Source organism: Megalops cyprinoides, chromosome 4 (genome assembly GCF_013368585.1).
Source record: "Megalops cyprinoides isolate fMegCyp1 chromosome 4, fMegCyp1.pri, whole genome shotgun sequence".
Classification (NCBI taxonomy): Eukaryota; Metazoa; Chordata; class Actinopteri; order Elopiformes; family Megalopidae; genus Megalops; species Megalops cyprinoides.
The window spans coordinates 11,161,923-11,182,670 of record NC_050586.1 but is presented as its reverse complement, the minus strand read 5'-3'; the positions used below and the strand labels follow the sequence as shown (position 1 = coordinate 11,182,670).

The following is a 20,748-nucleotide window of genomic DNA, read 5'->3' as shown; positions in this document are numbered from 1 at the left end:
TCATCTCCTGAATTTTGTTTTTCTTTGTTTGTTTTTCTTTTTTTTTCAACAAAAACTGTCTGACTATGTGCAACACTTTAGCAGGAAAAAAATATTTTTTCTGCTTGTGCACTGGCTGAACTGAGCAGTTTTGACGCATTTTAACCATTGAACACTCCCTGCGTCCTTTGAGGTTCTCTTTTCAACATTCAGGTCATGAGGCCTTATGTGGGCCACAAGCACCTCCCGTAGAGCACCCCAAAGAGCTCTGGTGGCTTGCTGTGCGCTGCAAGTGAGATGAAGCCAGCTATAGTGGGGTGCGTGTCCTTCCCTGTCTCTTTAATGGCACAATGTGTCTCCACAGAGGCACACTTCACAGCCCCTCCCCTCGGGCTGGAAGTGATTAAAGCCAGTGCAGCTGAGTGGGACTAGCACTCTGCGCTCTCGCCCTGTGAGGACTGTGAGAGAGAAAGAGAGAGAGAGAGAGAGAGAGAGAGAGAGAAAGAGAAAGAGAGAGTGAGGGGGAGGGAGGGGGCAGTCACGGAGTGCGCACTCATGGCTCAAACAGCCCTAAAACTGCTCCGCCCGCCTCAACAGTGCCACTGCTGTCACACAGTACAGGGGAATAGGGCTCCAGCACCCGTCCACACCAGATACTCTCAACAATAGGAGACTGCTTCACCAGGAAAAAGGGGTTTTTTTCTAAAGAGCGCTGGAATGCTTTTTCAAATAACTTTCAATCAATTTGCTCAAATATGACTTTTTTTCCTTTCCTCTCCAGGGACATATCAAAGTAACCAAAAATAACCAAAAAGGATCTAAAGCAATTTTTTTTTGTCTTGTTTTGACATATGGGACGCTATGCTTTGATGGTACAAACATGCTCCTGTCACAGAAATCAGAGGAAGTCTCACTTGCTGTTTTTGTTTTTTGAATATATAATGGTAAGGAAAAAACAGCAACTTTGATGGTAATACCAACTTAATCATTGACCAGTGCAGATCTAGTGCAAGTAGAAAATGTCAGCATCTAGTTGAATGTTGTCTCTTTGACTGGAGGGCAGAACTGAAGTTCAAAAGACAGAAAGGGTTTAGCTGAAATCTGTTCATTTAAAATCTATTTCGTCTGTAAGTATCATAGACCTGTAGATGAGTAATCGGTCAGTGAAGCCTACAAATGTCCCCTTTCCCACCTTTGGTGTTTGTTTAACTTAGATAAAATTTTTGAGGACACTCTTAAACCAAAACTCAGCTCTCATACTGCCCGTGCCGCAACTGAAAGCTCTTCCCCGGCAAAGATGAATGTTACAGCCAACAGCGCGCTTGATAATGTCAGCCGAACAGACTCTGACCTTGATCCCAGGCTGACGGTGGTCATCATGGTGCTGATCATTACCCTGATCGTGGTGGGCAACCTGCTGGTCATCATCTCTATCGCACGAACCTCGCAGCTGCAGACCATCACCAATATCTTCATCATGTCCCTGGCATGCGCCGACCTCATCATGGGCGTCCTGGTGGTGCCCCTGGGGGCCACCATCCTGGTGACGGGAGACTGGCTCCTGGGCAGCAGGGCTTGCGAGCTGTGGACCTCGGTGGACGTGCTGTGCGTGACGGCCAGCATCGAGACGCTGTGCGTGATCTCGGTGGACCGCTACATCGCCATCACCCGCCCGCTGCGGCACAAGGTGCTGCTGAACAAGCGGCGTGCCCGGATGATCGTCTGCATGGTGTGGGCCGTGTCGGCGCTCCTCTCCTTCGTGCCTATCATGAACCAGAGTTGGCGGGCGGACGACGAGGTGGCCCAGAGCTGCTACAAGGACCCCACCTGCTGCGACTTCCTGGCCAACAAGCTCTTCACCATCGCCTCCTCCGTGGTCTCCTTCTACATCCCACTGGTCATCATGATCTTCGTCTACGCCCGCGTCTTCATCATCGCCACCCGGCAGCTGCGGCTCATCGACAAGAACCGGTTACGCTTCCAGAACGAGTGCACCCTGTCCCATGCGCAGCCGCCTCACCACGGCAACAACAATGTGCCGCACTCGGGCGGCTCAGCCGGGAGCAACAGCTCCTCCCGCCGAAAGAACTCCAAGCGCCGGCCGTCGAGGCTGACGGTGATCAAGGAGCACAAGGCCCTCAAGACGCTGGGCTTCATCATGGGCGCTTTCACCATCTGCTGGCTGCCCTTCTTCCTGGCTAACATCATCAATGTCTTCGACCGGAGCATGCCGGACATACGCATCTTCCGCCTGCTCAACTGGCTGGGCTACTTTAACTCGGGCCTCAACCCCATCATCTACTGCCGCAGCCCGGAGTTCCGCACCGCTTTCAAGAGCCTCCTGGGCTGCCCGTGGCTGCCCACGCCACACATGAACACTCTGTACAAGGAGCTGCGGACTCTGTGCCGCTGCTTCAAGGCCCCGTCCGACGCAGCGGCGCCGGGCTCCTTCCAGAAGCAACCTTCAGCCGCTGTGTCGGCTGAGAGGGACGAGAGCCTGGCCAGCAGTCAGAGCAGCTACAGGAGCGAGGAGCCTTCCCCAGGACTCCCCCCTCACTCCAATGGCAGCATGCAGTTCAGCGACTTCTCCGAGCCTGAGACCGAATTGTAAGTCCCGTCTGACCCTCAGTCACCAGTGTAAATCTCCACTTTCACCTTCAGTTTTTTTTTAGTTCATTTGTACAGCTTCCCCACACAGTAATACATTAAAACACTTCATGAACGAATCAGGTCTGCATTCTGAATCTGAGATCTCTGATAATCCCTGAGGTGTTTGGAAAAATGCAAAATGTATTTTCACGACCAAAGCTGGGAGCTGACGTTTTTTTTTATTCTGCAAAACAACTTAACTTGTGGTCTGTTCTACTTAGCGTTCCAAGTGCTTCAGAAAAGCATACTGTTATAATCGATGTTTCTGTTTGGTTAAGGGTGAGACAAGATTACTGAGATGGTAGTGGTGAGAAAGGTCCACATGGTTTGTATTTGCGGACAGTCGTGTAATGTGGTCTTTGTGGTGAAAGTAGAGTAGATCTGTGTCTCAGCTATTTTGGCAGCTTTACTTTCCCAATGACTGCACACTATACAGCGAAGCACTCTAAGTGAAAGACAAGGATAAATAACAGGCACGTTTGAGGACCTGTAAATCAGGCTTCTGGTACATTTTAATGTCCAGAGTCCCTTAAACTTAACAATATGACATCAGTGTTCTGATATGTGGGGTCAAAACACTGCGGTTTCAGTTACAGTCCACCTTTATCTTTAATGTCCAACAGCCACAAGGATGTTTTAGCTCAAACAGCTGGCTTTTTCTCCCACAAGCCCAGCAGCAGGAGCAGCATTCTTTAGCTGTGTTCTTGGGAATCCTCTGTTCATACAATCCAAATCGCACTATCAGTGATAATGAGTCCCAAGCTGAGGTGAATGGAGTAAATTAATACAGACAGACAAAGAACACAAACATTAGCGCGCTGTTCCATAAAAATTACTGAACTGAACACGTCAAAACTCTTTAGTGATTGTGACAATTAGTTCAAATTGCAGTTGCCTAATAATGTCTTGAATGACAAAAAATGCCTTCATTTGAACAAAAACCTTAAATGTATGATTTACACATTACAGTACAAGAGAATAAATAGGGAACTTTGGTTAATTGCCTGCTTGTTTTCCTTAACCACAAAGTGGATCTAATATATTTTTACTCACTACTAACAGATGAAACATACAAAATAATAAAAACTAAAATAAATAACAGTGTAAGTAAAGCTTTAAAAATACCTTTTTTAAATTGATGTCAGGGAAAATTCAGGTGACAGACCCAAGATGATGAAATTATAATCTTTTATAATTTATTAATACTATTACCACTTTTCAAATGTAATCTCCTACAAATATGCGTTTTTCCTTCATTCCTTCATTGAGGGGATTCAAACATAAATTGCAATAGTAGCTAACTGAAATGGAAAAAATTCTTCATAAAAAGTTAGTGTAAAATAAAAGTAAAAATCATGTTTTATTTCTTGAATGGAAACATATTCAAAATTATTCAAAATGGAAAAATTCAAAATTATAACCAACCTATCCTTAGGTACAAAATATATCAATGCCTTTATCTGACAAAAGTTCTGTCTGAACCTGGGAGTGCATTTCATTCCTGGAAACTTGTCATCCCTACATCACACGCCAAGTTATTGAGTCAAAGTAGCTTAAGATAATTTTAAAGATGAACATTCCAGTATTTGGTGCATTTGTCCATTTTTGACAGAAAGTAACAGGAACACCTTTTTGAGAAATATCTTAATGGCTCTGAGATGGAAACCTATAAAGGAAATCTTAAATTCACAAAATATGCAGCATAAGAAAAAAGTTTAGATAAAGCTATGCACTTTTATGTGAACTAAAAAGGTAAACACTGTCTTCTTGTAACTGTTCCGTGTTTCGGTAAAGATGGCTATAAGCGTACATATCAGTCATCTGTCATTGACAGATCCAAATCCAAACTTGGGCGTTTTTTTGTTGCTTAAATGATCTCCACACATAAAGAACAAAAATGGGGAGGCTTCCAGCTGCAGAATGTTAGAATCCAGTTATTTATTGACTGGGAAAATGTGAAAGGAATCTTCCCTTGTATTTAAATCCGAAATCTTGGGAAGAACTGTATGATTTCGTGCTCCCTGTGGCTGACAGCCAGAAGGGAGGACAATAGGATAAGTGGACCATATTTGGAGTATGTATCAATATCCATAATTGTACAGGACAACCAGACAGCCGTGCAGCTGCAGTGTACTTATAGAGTAAGGATAACCTGGGACTGGCGCTATCCACAGACTCGAAGTGATATAATAATAATGAAACGTTAATGCTCGTTTTAAAAATGACGTAAACATTTTCACTGACGTGACCGAATTATAATACATATAGCAACAAAGAAAAGGGAAACATACCATATCAGTTTTAATAATATCTTTATCTTACATTTATTGCTTTTTTTCTAACGAGGTGAGGGTAAATTAGAAAAAAAAGGAATAAAATATTTTTAAAAGATTCTACAAGAATCCATTATTTTGCAGTGGATCATTTGGACACTGTAATTATTAAATAATCTGGTGTATTAAATTACCTTTAATCATTCTGTAAATATTTTGGGATTATAGTACTAACGATTGATACAGTAGATGACAAACCACATGTCAACACAGTATTAGTAACAGATGTCTTTTTTTCATTAAAAGGAAAATTATTCCGAAGCCCTTGCCAGTATTACTAATAAAATCTGGTTCAATGTGGTCCTAGGAATATCTCAGCCTAGATTTAATTGATTCAAAATTGCATAGAGATTCAGTGCTCATGAAAGGTGATATGTTCCACCAACGCATTCTGATGGTGATTATCACTTTGGAACTAGAGGGTGATTGGTATCATTGACAGGGAACAAAAGCAACAAAAGAAGTCAATTTCCCTGTGGCTTATTGCAGCCCATCTACAGCAATCAGACAGTCGTGCCACATTTAGCTTGTTCGTAGAAAACAAGCATAAAAAACATGAGGGGAAGTAGGACCTCAACGCAAATCTGAATTCCTGAGTATGTCAGGATTGGCATTCTCAGGGGGGAGCACATTTTTTGGAAGGAGCGTGAGCTGGTGTTGTATGTTTGGTTAAGCGAGGGGTTCTTCTCTGGAAGCATGAGCCACACGCTGTTTATGTCTCTGTGAGGGCCCCTCCGCAGGCTGCCTGACACCCCTCGGCAGCTGATAAACTTTATCACCCAGGCACCACGCGTCCGCCTAACGGGAAAGGCTGTTTACAAGCAAAACAGGCGTGGGAGCGCACACGGGCGCTCCATTGAGCTGCGGACGCGGGAGAGCGCGGGCCCAGGCCAGCGCATGCAGGTCCATGTACTGCGACTCGCTGTCACCTCTCATAGAGCAGCAGGAAACGTTCCTGCGTACGCTGTAATGCACCCTTCAGAGATTCCTGCCCTTTAATACCAAGCTGTGAAAGCTGACGTTTTGGGTCATGAGACCCTCTCCAGAGCTTTCTCAAAGTACCACAGCACAGTTCTCAGCAGAGAGAACCACGGATTGAACGTGTTGTTTTAGTGTATCAGTGTGGCATTCTGATTATCTTACTCCAACAGTACTGCATCATTCTCACTTCCACACTACCAGCACTTATATGGTGCTGCAAGCTCAAAGTCACCCGGCAGTTTTAATTTCCTACTATTCAGTATCAGGAGTTTCTCTATTGATCTGAGGACCACGTCCTTATAACAACAGTATCTTGAACATCAGTAGCCATTTTTACTGGAACGTGAAGGGTTAGGGAAATGTGTCACCTTGTGACATCATTTTAGTCTTTTACGAAGAATAAAATTCTTCATAAAAGAACAACACTTTTATGAAGTGAACACTTGAACTCTTCATGAATGCAAATTCTTCCAAAGAAAATTCTTCTGCATCTGATTCTGATCTTTTCAAAGCTGTAAATGTCAGCTTTTCTAAAGCTCAACAGCACTGAACCTTTTTTAGATGGCTCTGTATATATATTTGGATGTTGGCACCTTTCATGGCTTCTAATTTCTACTTGCATAAAAAACAAAAATACCCCTTCAAAAAAAATCAGTTGGGTCTGCTGTTACATGTGACAGTTTGAATTTATAACAGTCAATAGGATGACTCAGGAGAAACAAAACACACAGAAAGCTTTAATATCTCAGTCACACAACAGCCAGCACAGCCAGATAACATGCTATTGGAGCCAGAAACACAAGCTATATTCTCTGAAGCACACTCAGTTCCTTCATTGTTTTTTTTTTTTTTTTTTTTTGCTGTTGTTGCTCATGGCAACAAAATAAAAGTTTTTTTTCTATGACATCTGTAAGTTTGCATGTGTTTCACACACACACAAAAAAAAATCTGTGGGACATGCTTAGCCATATCTGTGCTGTCTCAATGTATGGGGCCAGGGTCAAAAGAGAAAAGACCTGACAGGCAGCGCGAGGGACCCAGGCTTATCTCCCCATGCTTGCTTGCATTGGGGCTTTCTGAGGGGCTGCAGACTGCATTTCTCAATAGATCCGGGCAGTGCAAGAATGAGAGATGTACATTTCACAGCGTTACTGTCACGGTGCGTAGCAGGAGAAGCTGACATGCACACATTATTGCATTCTGCTTGTCATGCTCAACCGCAACACTTAACAAATGAACTCCTCAAGAGCACCGTGTCATGTAGGTGCAACTCACAAACCAAAAAAACAAACATCACATGAAAAGACGCGCATGCTCCCCAGAGGCTCACTGAATCGTGATTAGGCATGGCTCTGACCAAGTATGGGGACTGGATGACCACTGTATGAGAGAGGAAGGGAGAGCATGTTATTTTAGGCTGCTGCCCCTGCTTCCTGGGGTGCCACTGATGAGACGCTCCCTTTCTTATGAATGGATTTCCGTATTGGACGCTTTCATAAAGCACATTACAAGTTAGGCTTCTTAGGCTAGTTACTCTCTGTTCAGATATGTGAGCTGAATTCAGAATGCGAAACTGTAGTTTGAATAGATTTCCTTTTTAAAAAAAAAAAAAAAAAAAAGGTAAATTGATTAATGTTTGCGGTGGGCAGGGTGGTGTATGGGTCGGAGACAGATTTCCAAAAAACGCTGCAGTTCATTAGCGCTTCAGCGCGAGTTGATACTCCACTGTGCTGACATCAGCACACACTTTTCTGTTTCCTTTCTCATGTTTCCTAATAATATCTATTCTATTTGCTGCCATCCCAATGTTCTTTCACAGACATAATGAGCTCAGCCCTGGTGTGTGAGACTTTTAAGGAACATTTGAAAAACATTCCATAAAAGGAGTACAGTACTCTCTGCAGTTTAAGTTTGCGGGACCAGGGGGAGTTGCACATTGCGCTCAGGCTGCAGGGCTCGGAGACAGATTCGAAAAATGACACTAAGGTCATGCAAAGCGCTTACTTTTTTTTCTTTCCAATTAGACACCCGTTTTTTTGACAGTCTGTATCCAAGGGCATCGAATGCATGTGACAAAGTGTGCAGCCCCGGTTAACCTCCAGACGGCTGAGGCGACGCGTGAGTGAGGGGTCTGCACAGACTGATCGGTGTGTGGCTGCGGAGTGCTGATCGGACCATGCGTTCCCTGCCTGATAGATTGCGCTAATGGGCCAGGCCCGTGCTGATGAAATGACTGGGCAGGAAGATCAAAAGCACCATTGCACTGCTTCCCATCTCTCTTCCCCGGGTTCGCCCGGGTCAGAGAGGTGGAACACATTCTGCAGACAGAGGAAAGAAAAGAAACTTAGGCAGATGGGAAGGGAAACTAACATGGACATTTAATAATGATTAGCTCTGTTAAAAACTGAACTGAAAGAGCTCACTGCCCACCTCTGCAACACTGCATGGGGGCTGAGAAGGGAAACGAATGACCTGGGAAAGTGGAATAAATCACAGGATCAAAGGCCAATGTCAGGGGAGCATTCCAGTTGAAAAATGAGGGGGTTTCTCAGGTTAGACAGATAAGGGCAGAGCCCTTTAGGTGAAGCAGGTTGTATCACTTCTCCCAGCCAGTCAGAGAGTTTGTTCTGGAGCGGCACGCGATTTTCAGACAGGACAGACGGCTATGTTTCTAGCGGGTTTGATTGATAGGCCTTTTAAACAGCTGTAGAATTAAACCTTGCGGTGTTCCAAACAGGGCAGGGCACACCACACATATGTACCAGCCTTTCACGCTTCTGGGAAACCTTGAAAAAAATATAATAAAACAGTGTGCAGGCAAAAAAAACACTTTGAGCAAATACTGGTGTTACATCTTGCAGAGATTTTCATTACATTTATTATCTTAATGGATGGGAAGGTTTCTGTGAGGACTCTGTGTGAAGACCGGAGACAGCCCTCCCAGAGCAGCACAAGAGACAGCGCTTGTGTAAGAAGATATTTGGTCATGCAAGCTGTACCCACATCAACATGTGTAGCAGCTAGGTGATTCTGTCACGTACACACACCACCGAGAGAGAGGGGGCCCGGCGTCACTTTTGAGTTCTTTCAGATCTTTCGCCATGTAGGCTGTATATTCCCTCACCAGTGCTTTTCTTGGAAATGCTGGGCTGAAATTTGGCAGTTTTTTGGCAGGAGGTTTGGATGATCTCTGAAACTGTCAAAGAATCCCTTGCTATCTTTCAGTTACAGTAGCAAAATATGGACAGAGGAAAACATACATAATGTTATGATAATAACAAAAACAACAACATTTCAAATGGGAAATGTTTACATGACTGTCTTGAAGGAATTCCATCAGACTTTGATATAGAAGGAGCACAAAATATTTTAAAATGAGGATATTGTAGGATTCTATGACTTTTCAGGCTGTTTAACAGGATATATTACTAATGGCATGCAACTATACGTTTAACTTGTTTAGAATGTGAAAATTATCTTTCATGCAGTTATGAAAGATCATTTGAGGTCTTAGATGAAATCAGTGACAAAATATAGGTTGTAGTGACAGCACAGCGTTAAAACCAGACGTCTACAAAACTGTTCTGTTTTCCTCCTTTGATTTAATTCCTTAGCCGAGGCTTACTTTACTCACAAGTCAGAAGTTATAAAATCCTCATTGATGACTCCCTCTGGGGTAGTGAAAGAGAGAGATTTGTAACCGGTGATTTGTCTCAGAGGAAAAAAAAATGTGCTCTAATACACGCCATTTCCATTTAATCTGTCAAGAAGTGTGCCTTGATTCTGGTCATTATGCTAAACAGCCATGTAATCAAATCAGCTTCAGAGGTCTTCAGTTTTGCTATGCAAAATCACTGTAAAGCTGCTTAAAGGCTTGGAAAAGTCAAAACATTTTAACCCTACAAACAGCACAACAGCCTTTTATAAGAGTGGACGTGTTCAGTTCTCAGGCTTTTTAATATCAATGCCCTCACACTGAATGGGCAGCTCCATCTGAGTCACAGTTAAGCCTAGACATGTTGGCTGTGAGTGGGAACATGTAGACCCAGAACACACAACCCTGTGCGTTGACGATCTTCATCTTCTCGTTCAGCGACAGTAGTTGGTGTTTGTTTTCAGTGCAGGTCATCCATCTCACTTACTCGTCAAGCAAGACCGAAACCCCGCCAACGATAACAAGTACCGACTACGACTCTGACTTTTGAATGCAAAATGTGCGAGTCGGGAACAGCATAATTCATGGGTAAGGCTGTGATGATACTCAGGGGAGCTGGTAGGCCTGTGTTTCCCTGGGAGTCTGTTTTGCTCACCGGTGTCTCCCATGGAGAAAACCACACAGTACCAGAGAGGCACTCAGCAGTAGGCTTGGCCATGAGGGCAAGTTTTTCTAAATCAAAACCTGGCTCGAGCAGCAGACCACAAGACCTCTCCTGGTTTATGCCGAGGGAAAGGGCATACTCTCAAGGATACGGGCTCCTGGGGTAAAGGTTGGTGGGCACTCTCGTGTGCCATGGGAAAAGAGGAGGCGAATGGCAATATCCCTCAGCACACAAGCATGCATAGAGTACAGTATGTCATCATTATGTAAGGCTGCACACGTGAACGTTTAATGAGCCAACAGCGCATTTAACAGCATACAGGAGCCGAGCTGGGTGTGTTGATCTTTTATAGAGCCATAAACATTAAGGCCGTTTCAGTGATGTTGAGGGTGACCGCTGCCTTGTTATCACAAGGATTTGAATCGGTGTATATTCCTAACGGAGTCATATCAGGGATTAGGAAAAATTGTACCCATTTCCTCTCTCGACATTACCGAGAGAGGACACAGGGGTTGAGGTCCTAGGATGAACTGATGTCCTTTCAAGGGGTCGTACTGGATTGCTACAGTATGATGCCTCTGACATCGGGACAGGCCATAAGCTCATGAGCCCCCCATGAGCTTCCAGAAACATTAACCCCCAACTCAGTGCCTCTTGAAAGTTACCACTGCTGGCACCCATCCCTTTTTCCTTCAGCATGAAAATACACAGGAAATGTACAGGCTGCATTGTGAGCCCCACATTTGTTGTTTAGGGGATTTGAAGCCTCTGCCTGCTGTGCCTGTGGTGTTCCGGTTTGACTCCCAGGATACAGGACTGGGGGGGTGGATCTGCTCTTTGGCCGGAGTAGCCTGGGACAAGTACAGTAACACAACTTCCAGCGACAAAAAATAAAAAAGCATTCGTCACCGCTTAGCTATTCTAAATCTTGTCCGAAATGCTGTCACTCATCACCAGATCGCTGACGGCCCTGTTCCGTTTTTCTCATGCAGCTTGGCGTTGGCGAGCCTGTTTGTTCTCTCCTGTTTCTCTGTTGTCATTTTGAGAAATTTTACCAAGACGCTTCGGTCCGTGGAAAAGGCACATAAAATCCTCTAGGCGCTGGCGTACGCCTGACCTACCCACTGCATTGATAAGCTGCGCTAATGGATTCAGTATAAAATCCATGAGCGGCATGCATCTTTGTGTATAGCAATGTCGCGATCGTTGGTGGAGTTGACGAGGCCTTCAGTGACGCTGAGATGTTGTGGTTGGACCGGGTGGCCAAATGAGCTCAGCAGACCGATTCTGAGCACAGTTCTCTGATGAATATTTCCTGAGTAAATTCAATTTTAAAAAAATACACATTATACTGTCTTCTCACCTTGTGAACTGGTGCTGTTGTTTCAGCTTCCACGTATTTGGCATGGCAAGTATTCCAGCGAGAAATAGCTCTTGGAAAGCATCCACTCCGACAGAGAGCGGTGGTGGAAATATGTCCGTCTGCAGTCCACACTAATATAGTGGGTGACTCAGAATGCTTGCCACAATTGGCTCATTAAAAAATGACCGTGTAAACATTTATACGTACATTCAGTATTACAACCACTGTATTGTAATTACTGTGGTAATGAATGTGTGCAGATGAAATATTTCTACAATGGAAAAAAGAAAAGGTGAAATTTAAATCACTTCCTGCGCTGTATTCAGCCCAAAATTATTCATTGACTAAAAAAATTAAAATGAAGTTTGTAAGAACAAATACTGGAGTTGTATGAATTACAGCCAGTTACACGCCTTTGATATGTCTATTAATTACTGCATATTTCACAGCTGATATATATTTGCATCTAATGCCATCTGGGAACAGGTCACCAAAGATTTCTCCCATTCAGAAACATCCAGCCCTTTTGGTTGCTCTTGTCTTTCATCACTGGTAATTCTCTTGGGGATCTGGGGGGCTGGGAAAACAAATCCATCCGCCTATTCAAATCCCATTTTTCTAGGGAGTCTCCCACTAACCTTCTCCTTATGCTCATTACATCATGCACAAATTTGGTCCTCATTTTCCTTTAAAAAAATGAACTACAACTGTGTGCAACTTTCACTTTTCTCAGTTCAAACAAGCGAGTGGCAAACACTCATATAACATGTGACATATAATTTATATTATAACAAAACATTTCTCTGTAGACGCATACCTGTTGCATAACTAGCGCACAGGATTTCCAGAGAGACGTACACTGCAATTAACTGTTATTTGTACAACAAGCGAAACAGGAAATTGACTTGTTGACAGATGAATGTACGAAACCCTTCTATTTTCTTTCATATAAATCACAGCGGTTCGCTGCCGTTATTCACTTTTGAACACAATGGCAACATTTTTCCCCCCTCAGCTACAACCAGTGACAAGTATTGTATTGAAAAAAATATATGGTCTTGATTCTAAAAAATCAAAAACATACAATACAATGCAAAAACCAACCACTATAAATTACATGGTAAATCTAAAATGTCAGAAAAATCACATGTGGTATATGACAGCATTATGTAAAGGCCCACAGATTTCATATCTATTCAGCAAGGGAGTTTTAGGACTCACCGAGGTGTATATTTTTAGCTTCCCATTGCTACATGGATCAGTGGTGCCCTAAAAGAAAGAATGTGTCCTTTTTGCAACCTTTTTCTCCATGAAAGAGTTAATATTTTCCATTACAATGCTGACGCCATCAAAAACAGAGAACTCCACATTTCGCTTCTTACGACAACTTATTTTAGATTAAATGAGGATATTGCAATAAACCAATAAAAAACAGAAAGAGGGTCATAAAAGCATCATAATAATGTATGAGAAATGTTTTATACAAGTTTCTCAAAGGGGAGATGAGATATTTCATCAGGGAATTTCACAGGAAAGTTATGAGAGAAGAGTAATTAGTTCAGTCTGAGTCTAAACCGATTGGATGAGATTGCCGAGATAAAAAAAGATGCGAGCCCATAAATTTTAGATCGCATTTCACCTCATAAAGTCCGCATCAATAAATTTGAGCTGGTGAAGGGGCAAGATCAAATGGAACTGATTAATGGAATACTCAAAGTGGAAATATTATGTGAAAACTCACTTAGTTACTCAATAAAAATGTTTCAGGGGGGAATGAGTGAAACCAATGAGTTAGCCTGTGACCCGCACAGACAAATCAAAACTTGAACCCTGTTTGATGTTACTGAAAGTTTACTCTTTGTCAGTTGAGGTCATTCATAATTTTCCTTTATCTCCACTTTACTAAAATGGTCAGACTGAGAAGCCCAGACGTTCCCGCCACAGCTCATTTATTGTTTACTGTACGCTTGCTTTTTAAAATTCTATAAATCACACTCTAATGCAGCGGGTCTCCAGCCATGGTCTCAGAGAGCTACCACCCAGTTCAGTTTCCGCATAGCCATAAATCACCTGTTTCTGGGGGAGTGGGACCACCTGTTAACCACTGACAATTAGACCAGTCACTTGCTCCTAGGGCTAAGGTGATTGATGCCTTGCTGGTAGCCAGATGTTCTGATTAAAAACGCTTTTATTAGGGGGGGGTGATGTAACCAAATGACAAGACGGCTTAGCCTCAACTTTCGTTTCTCAAGATGACTTGAGAGGAGTGTTGTTTTTTGTCTAATAGGCGCACAACGTTCATTTATATTTTATAGCATTTCATGCTAAGACAGAAAGAAAGTGCTGTGTAAAAAATTGCGAATTAGAACTGTTTAAAAATAAGTAGAGTAATAGACTCAACTATTTTCTGATTTAATTGACTTACCTTTCAGCTGTATTAAACTGTTTTGATATAGCAGTCACCTTAGCTCTCGACTGGTTTAATTGTTGAGATGGTTTTTTCTACAGTGAAGGGAATGTATATGTAAAAAATTATGAAAGAAACTAACCTTACAATATTATAAAATAACACAATAGTAATAACTCATAACTAAATAAATAAAGTACAAGTACTGAATAACCTCAAAATAGAAGCTACTACTAACTAGAACTGTGCTGAGCACTGCTCTGGAGTAAAGAGCTCTGGAAATCTTAAAAGTTCACATGATGACAAATTATGTCCATAAGGTCATGTAACCTCATCTTTTTGTCTCTTTCTGTACTGAGGCAGAAACACCATACTGCGCTCATTTGAGAGGAAATCAGGGAGGTAGCAAATTCTTAATGTGGAGAAATCTTATGAGTTCCAGGTGGCTTTGAAGCCCAAATGCAAACGAAGACTTGATTAAAACATTTTCGTGCAATCAATCACTGGGATCAACATGTTTTTCGCTTGACATTCCTCTGGACCAGACTCCTAAATAAACCGTTAGCCTGAAAACTGGCAAAGGACAGCCCCATCACTGACCACAAATTCTGCCTTCCCATCTTAACGAGCCCTCCTAAAGAAAATACACAGGATTCAAATCATAAATAAATCTGCCAAGGCTTTGTACAGTCTGCACTGAATTCCACTCTCCCTGATTGGTTGGACAGCTTTCCCCCAAGAATTCCGCTTTCTCAGCTGTTAGACCTGCTGTGGAATTGGGGCATTGTGGGATCTGTGAGCCCCAGCGCGGGGGGGCGTTCAGTCATGAGTGGAGCATCGCAAGGCTACACTCTAATTAACAGACCCAAATATTGCATGTCAGTTGTATGCAAGAAAAATGTATTCATTTACCATTTCACTACTGTATTCCCTCAGATTTCTCAAGAGGTCTATATAGATTGTTAAACACTAACAAACACTACTATGTTTTAGAAGAGGTAAATACTTTACCTAAAAATTCCTTATTGACCCCAGACTCTTGCTTTTCTAACAAAATCCGTATTCAAAGGAGCTCCGCACAGAGACCTATTTCAAAGCACTGCAAAAAAAACAAAAAAAAAAAAACAAACCCAGCCAATCTGGGCTCAGATGGAAATCTATTAAAGTGTATCTGCAGATTTGATCAGGAAGGGTCGGATCCCGGCCAGTTTGCACTACCGTGTTTGGCCTCTAATGCTGACAGCAGATAGCTGCCATCTCTCATAAAGCCCAGGTGGAGCAGCTGTTCGCCTGCAATCCCATGAGCACGATGTCTTTGGGTTTAAACAGCCCCCGCCCACCCCAATACATTCCAGAGCTTAGAATCTGCAGCATCCACATGGCACAGAGTTAAAGTAAAAACAAGTTCCGATTCTATTCAAAGATCACATGTAGCTGTCGATATGACCCCGGATGCAATGGAAAAACAGATCCTTGTAGGACATTTATCTAGAGAGGTGAAAAAAAGCATAGTTTTCCGCCTTGTTGAGCTCAAGGGACGGTGATTGATTGTGGTTCTGAGATCTTTTTTTTTTTTTTTTTTTTTTTACCAGAGAACTAACCCCCTGTTCTGAATCTGCATCCTCGCTTAAGCGCACTTAAGCTCCTCAGAGCCCGTCAGTGGGCACTTTGTACATTTTTCATTTTGTTTTTTCCTTTTTCCCCAGATAGCAAATAAATGGTTTGTATTGTTTATATTTTCCTGTGGAGACATGTACAGTGCAGTCGATAGGATCAGAATCTCAGGCATCTTGCAAAAGAGGAGAGGTAGGGTAGGGCGCATGAGAAAGGAAGAAAAAACCCAAAAGTCAAATTGCAGCAATCAGCGTCTTCAGCACTGTACATGAGTTGCATAGGCACTACGGTGAATTCCAAGAAAAAACATATACAACGTGTGTTGATCAAAGTGTAAAAATCGCTTTACAACATGCTTTCAAAAAGCTGCTACCTTTCAAATTTGCCATATCAAATCAGTAAAGCCATGTGTAAATATAGACATTAAGTCAACATGTCTCATGTGCACACATAATCCTAGGGCAGGGATTACATTCATAAGAATAACCTGACACAGCAACGAGGGCAAAGTGTTGCATGATTACTGTATGATTCTCGCTTATCGCTTCCATCTTGTTGGATGTGAGAAGGGCAGAGAATCAAGAATGGCTATAAACAGAAAGATGAAAAAGGAGAGTCAGTAATCAAATTTGAACCCAGGATGACCTGGAACCGATTCACAGTAAATAACAGGAAGGGCCTGTTGAAACAGGTCCACTTCCACGACATCAGCCTGCAGGGGAAAACAGTGGCTTGAAGTGTTTGCCTGTGAAATCCGTGCCCGATAGAATGGAAACGCCCATGTAAACATTTTAACCTTTTTCCGCCAAGTCCCCATCATCTTCCACTAAAAGGCGCTGGCAAGTGAAGCATGCCGACGTCCACTTTTGACAGGGAGCGCTGACCTTTCCTATAGTGAGGCTTCAGCCACCCAACCATGCCTTCTGACACCTTTGCTGTGTGTGAAACTGAGTTCTGAGAGGCAAGAGGTAAAAGTGCAGGATGTGTCGCGCAACAGACAACCGAAAAGGAATCAGAGCCGACCAGCGATGTTATGAATTCCGTTCCATTCTTTCTCAGCAGCCATACATCAGCTTTTCCTTTGCCTAACCACATCACACTACAGTGGGACTGCAAAGAGACCTCTCTTGAGTAAAGCTTTCTAATCTGAACAAAGGGACCTGGGAAAAAAAACAATTTTTTTCACTCTGATTTCATCCTCCTAATCAGAATAGACAAGCTCAGCTCCGGAGGGGGATGATTAAGTAATATACAGTATATGTTTAAAAGATTATGCATGCGTGTCCAAATGCTGACTTAAATTTCAACTGTAAATACAAAATATGAAGCATATTTCCAAGTATTTTCTGAAGATTTCTGAAGTAAAAATTTTTGAAACATACTCATAAAAGTTACATTCCCACTTTTAAAACAAATTTGTTTATCCTTTATTGTAAAATAAATAAAGTGCCAATAATTGGTGCATTTTGGTATTTATTAATAAGACGTTCTTGATATTTTCATGTCAGTGTCCGAAACAAGTGAGATAAAACAATCTTCAGTAAGTGAGTCTCACCCTCATGACATATTATTGCTCGGTTTACTGTTCTGAATACAGTTCCAACTGTCAGTAAGAGTGACCGCACGTCCGAGTTCCCATGCTCACCACAAAAATCACTGACATTGTGTTTGTGTTCCAGTTTCACCCTGCAGGAAAAAGACGGATGAGAGGACACCATACAGCTGGAATCGCTAAATACTGACAGAGACAGACGTCACCAAGGCTTGCTGTCTGGGCGGGCCGGCACGCCATTGCCACATTACAGACTGATAAGGAAGTGGAAGGAGGGCTGGGAGTGGCCGGAGGAGACGGGACACCCGAAGGAATGCTACTCACTGGCTGTCTCCAGAGGATGGGGGGGGGGGGGGAGGAGTTGATGTACAGTGGACGCACCCCAAAGAGTCGGGGAAGGAGAACTCTGCTGGGGAAAAAGGGAGAGACACCTCGTGCCCGTGTAGTCCGTGGCAGTACTGGGCACTGGGAAGCAAGTCCCGGTCCGCGCTGCGGGCCGCGGAGACCCGCCCTCAGCAGGAAGCCCATACTCAGTCGCGCACAGCGCCGTCGGATAAGGAGCTCCTTCGCAATCGCTGAACTGCACTGGTGGAACCACACAGCGGCTTTCCCGCTGGCTCTGTCAGCCACTTCTTCATTCACACTCAGCTCTACCTTGTACAACAGAATATACTCTTTCAGCACAATCATATAGGACTTCAGTAGCACTTAGGAGCTGTAACAGCGAAACAATGTGGACTTCTAAGCACAATGTATGTTGCTTCTGGTATAAAAAGTGGCATTTGAAATACATTTTTACTTTATTTTACTTTTAAATTATTTTATTTATTTTCCTCCCTACTTTATCTGTGAATGTGCTAATGTTTGACAGCATGGTCAATGCAGGAATATTGCTATTGTACATATTAAGCTTTCTAAAGGTCCCACTTGACCTCTGTCCCATTGTGTATTAAACACAGCAGACACTTGCATTGAATCTAATATTTATCAGGCTGACAATTCCAGGTCCTGGAAGGACAGAGTCCAGGAGGCTCCCAATCTGTAATGGCAACATGTAAGTGACTCTCAGATGTAACTTTTGCCTTTTCTGTATGGGTCCAGCTTTTATCCTCAGTTCTGAGAGTGAGCTTTGTGCTCAGCCCAGGAAACCTGCTGGATGACAGCCTTCCAGGACCTGGACCAAGACACCTTCTTCTCACAAATCTGAAAAATCATGTTACTGGAAACACCTTGTTTGCATCTGAAGAGTATCAAATATTTACACTGTACTTTGTGGCCAAACACTTCAGGTGTCAGCTCAGCATATGACGCACATCCTTGACTTTGCATAAAAAGCTTACCTCATTCCTGATTCTGATTGGTGGAAGCCAAAATTTAGAGGAAATTCTCTCCTTCAGTCCTAAATACACACCATTACAGCATTACCATGTTTCAATGCAAATTAAGCTGTCTTAGTCTATTGTTCATTATGTATTGACACATAAGACAAACTCACAAATAATAGCTTCTAACAATAGCCCATTACTTGCAAAAATGTTTCCAGTGAAAAGGGCCAAGGCAAAAATGAGTGTCACATTATGGGTTGCTTGTCAATGTCATGAATCTGAAGAACCTGAAGCATGCATGATTGTCACTGATAACACTTTGGAGCTAAACTGACAAGTCACTGAGTCACTGTCATTTAAAAGAAAATGCCTTTTAGTTCAATCAGAGTACTGAAATACATAAGCTGTTAAGCAAGCACGGCCAATGTTCCTTTCCTGAATGTTATCTGTCAAACACATTGTATGAACATTTCTGAACTATTCAAAAGACAGAGAGATTCATGTGTTATAGCCGTTCTCTCTTTGTTCACCGTGTATTCCTGTTGCTGCTACAGAACTGTCTCTAAGCTTGCAGAAAAACAAGATTTCAGAATTAATATAATACTATAATTCTATAACTGAGGTGATCTGAAAATGTAACAGACATGTATATATATATATACATATAATATAGGGGACACAACGCACAATATGATAACTCTGAAGAGATTTCATCATGGAAACTTGTGATATGATTTATCTTGTTAAAAAGACAAATGTTTCCATAGAAGTGGCTTGGCCTTAATTTTCATTAATGAATTTAAGGCAGTGAAACTTTTTAGTTTTTTGATAGAAATGTGGATGGACCAATGGATGAATGCAACTTTCCAAATAAAAAAAGTTTCACTGCCTTAAAAATGTTTATTTTAAAATTAAAGCCAGACTGCCTGCGCCTATATTTAATTACCCCTAGATGCACTCTGGATGCTGTTATTCTGTCATTATTACACAGGGAAAACAGGGAAGAGCAGCTCAGTACACAATTCTTTAATCCAGGGGGATCCTACAATCTATGGTTCTTCTAGATGTATAAATGCACTGTGGTAAGGAAACACAGGGAAAGAGGAAAGTAGCCACATTGCGGCAGCAGCCATAGGCTGAGCGTCTAAATATTCTACATCACTGGTTATTGCACCATAAGCTGCATGAGCTGTACAGCACAAACCTGCATGTCCTGTCCAGCACATAGCCAGTGATGTCACACCTTTTTTTGGGAAGTTCTGTTCTTCCTCCATGTTGTCTTGTTAAACATTACTGCTCCCACCCTTAACTTATTTCAGTAATGTAACCATGATTGTTATTGTTGTTGTCAATATTAATTATTGAACATGGATGTGTCAGAGAATAGATGCGTTTATTTTTTTACTATTGTAGCTGGTCAGAGCAGAGGCTGACGCTGTATTAGTTCAGTCTCACATGACTCCCCAGAAAACCGCCATACCTGTACAGAAACATTGGAGTAAATGAAAGCTGTCTATGAATATTAAAACTTTACACACGTAAGTGACTTAGCACATTCAATTGATATTGTTTTACCATCATATAATCCATTACATTGGCATGGGTTCCATTACTGGTTTTGCATAGCTTTTTTCAGGATATTTCATAACTAAAGTGGTTCATCAAGTTTACCATGGTAGTACATTTTGACTCTGCTATTGCAAAAGTCATTGTTTGTATCTTTAAGATGGCAAATTGGCTGAAAGAAAGAGTAGTGGCTGAGAGGCCAAGGAAGAGAACAAACTACCTTTGTCACCTCACAACTTCGGGTACAGATAACTAATATTAAAAATGAAATATTTCCAACCAGCATTAGCTGGGAGTAATGTCAGGAGAGGCACAGTAAAAAAAAAACCTGGAGAGGCATGAGAAAGAGACTACCCGTGATGACAAAATATAAGATCTCTGATGAAAGACGCAGTAATGTGTCAGTAATCACTTCAGTACAGTTGCCCCGAGCGTCTTCCTCCTAACTTCCCTTTTGTCACCACCAACGTGACAACAGAACCTGGCAGCAAGGTGATCAAATAAAAACAAAGCTAAAAATTAAAGAAATGTTCACTGCCTCAAGGCTGTGTTTATGTGACACATGGTGGGTGGAGTGGGGGATGCTAGTTAAAAAAAAATCCAGGCAGGTGAATACAGTGACAGGTATCCCAATGCCAGAAACGGAAGAGTTTATATAGC

At 42.4% G+C, this 20,748-nt stretch overlaps 1 protein-coding gene across 1 annotated transcript; it reads left to right on the top strand.

The window, feature by feature from the left end:
* Positions 1 to 451: 451 nt before the first annotated feature.
* On the top strand, positions 452 to 18,935 carry adrb3a (adrenoceptor beta 3a). Its single transcript, XM_036527576.1, has 2 exons — positions 452 to 2,586; positions 17,325 to 18,935. The coding sequence occupies exons 1-2, from the start codon at positions 1,277 to 1,279 to the stop codon at positions 17,350 to 17,352; spliced, it is 1,338 nt and encodes a 445-aa protein (XP_036383469.1). The 5' UTR covers positions 452 to 1,276; the 3' UTR covers positions 17,353 to 18,935.
* Positions 18,936 to 20,748: the final 1,813 nt, after the last annotated feature.

Coding starts and splice junctions, on each gene's coding strand:
- adrb3a (XM_036527576.1), top strand. CDS start 1,277: ATGAATGTTACAGCCAACAGCGCGCTTGATAATGTCAGCCGAACAGAC. Junction 2,587..17,324: donor TCCGAGCCTGAGACCGAATT/GTAAGTCCCGTC, acceptor TTTGTGTTCCAG/TTTCACCCTGCAGGAAAAAG.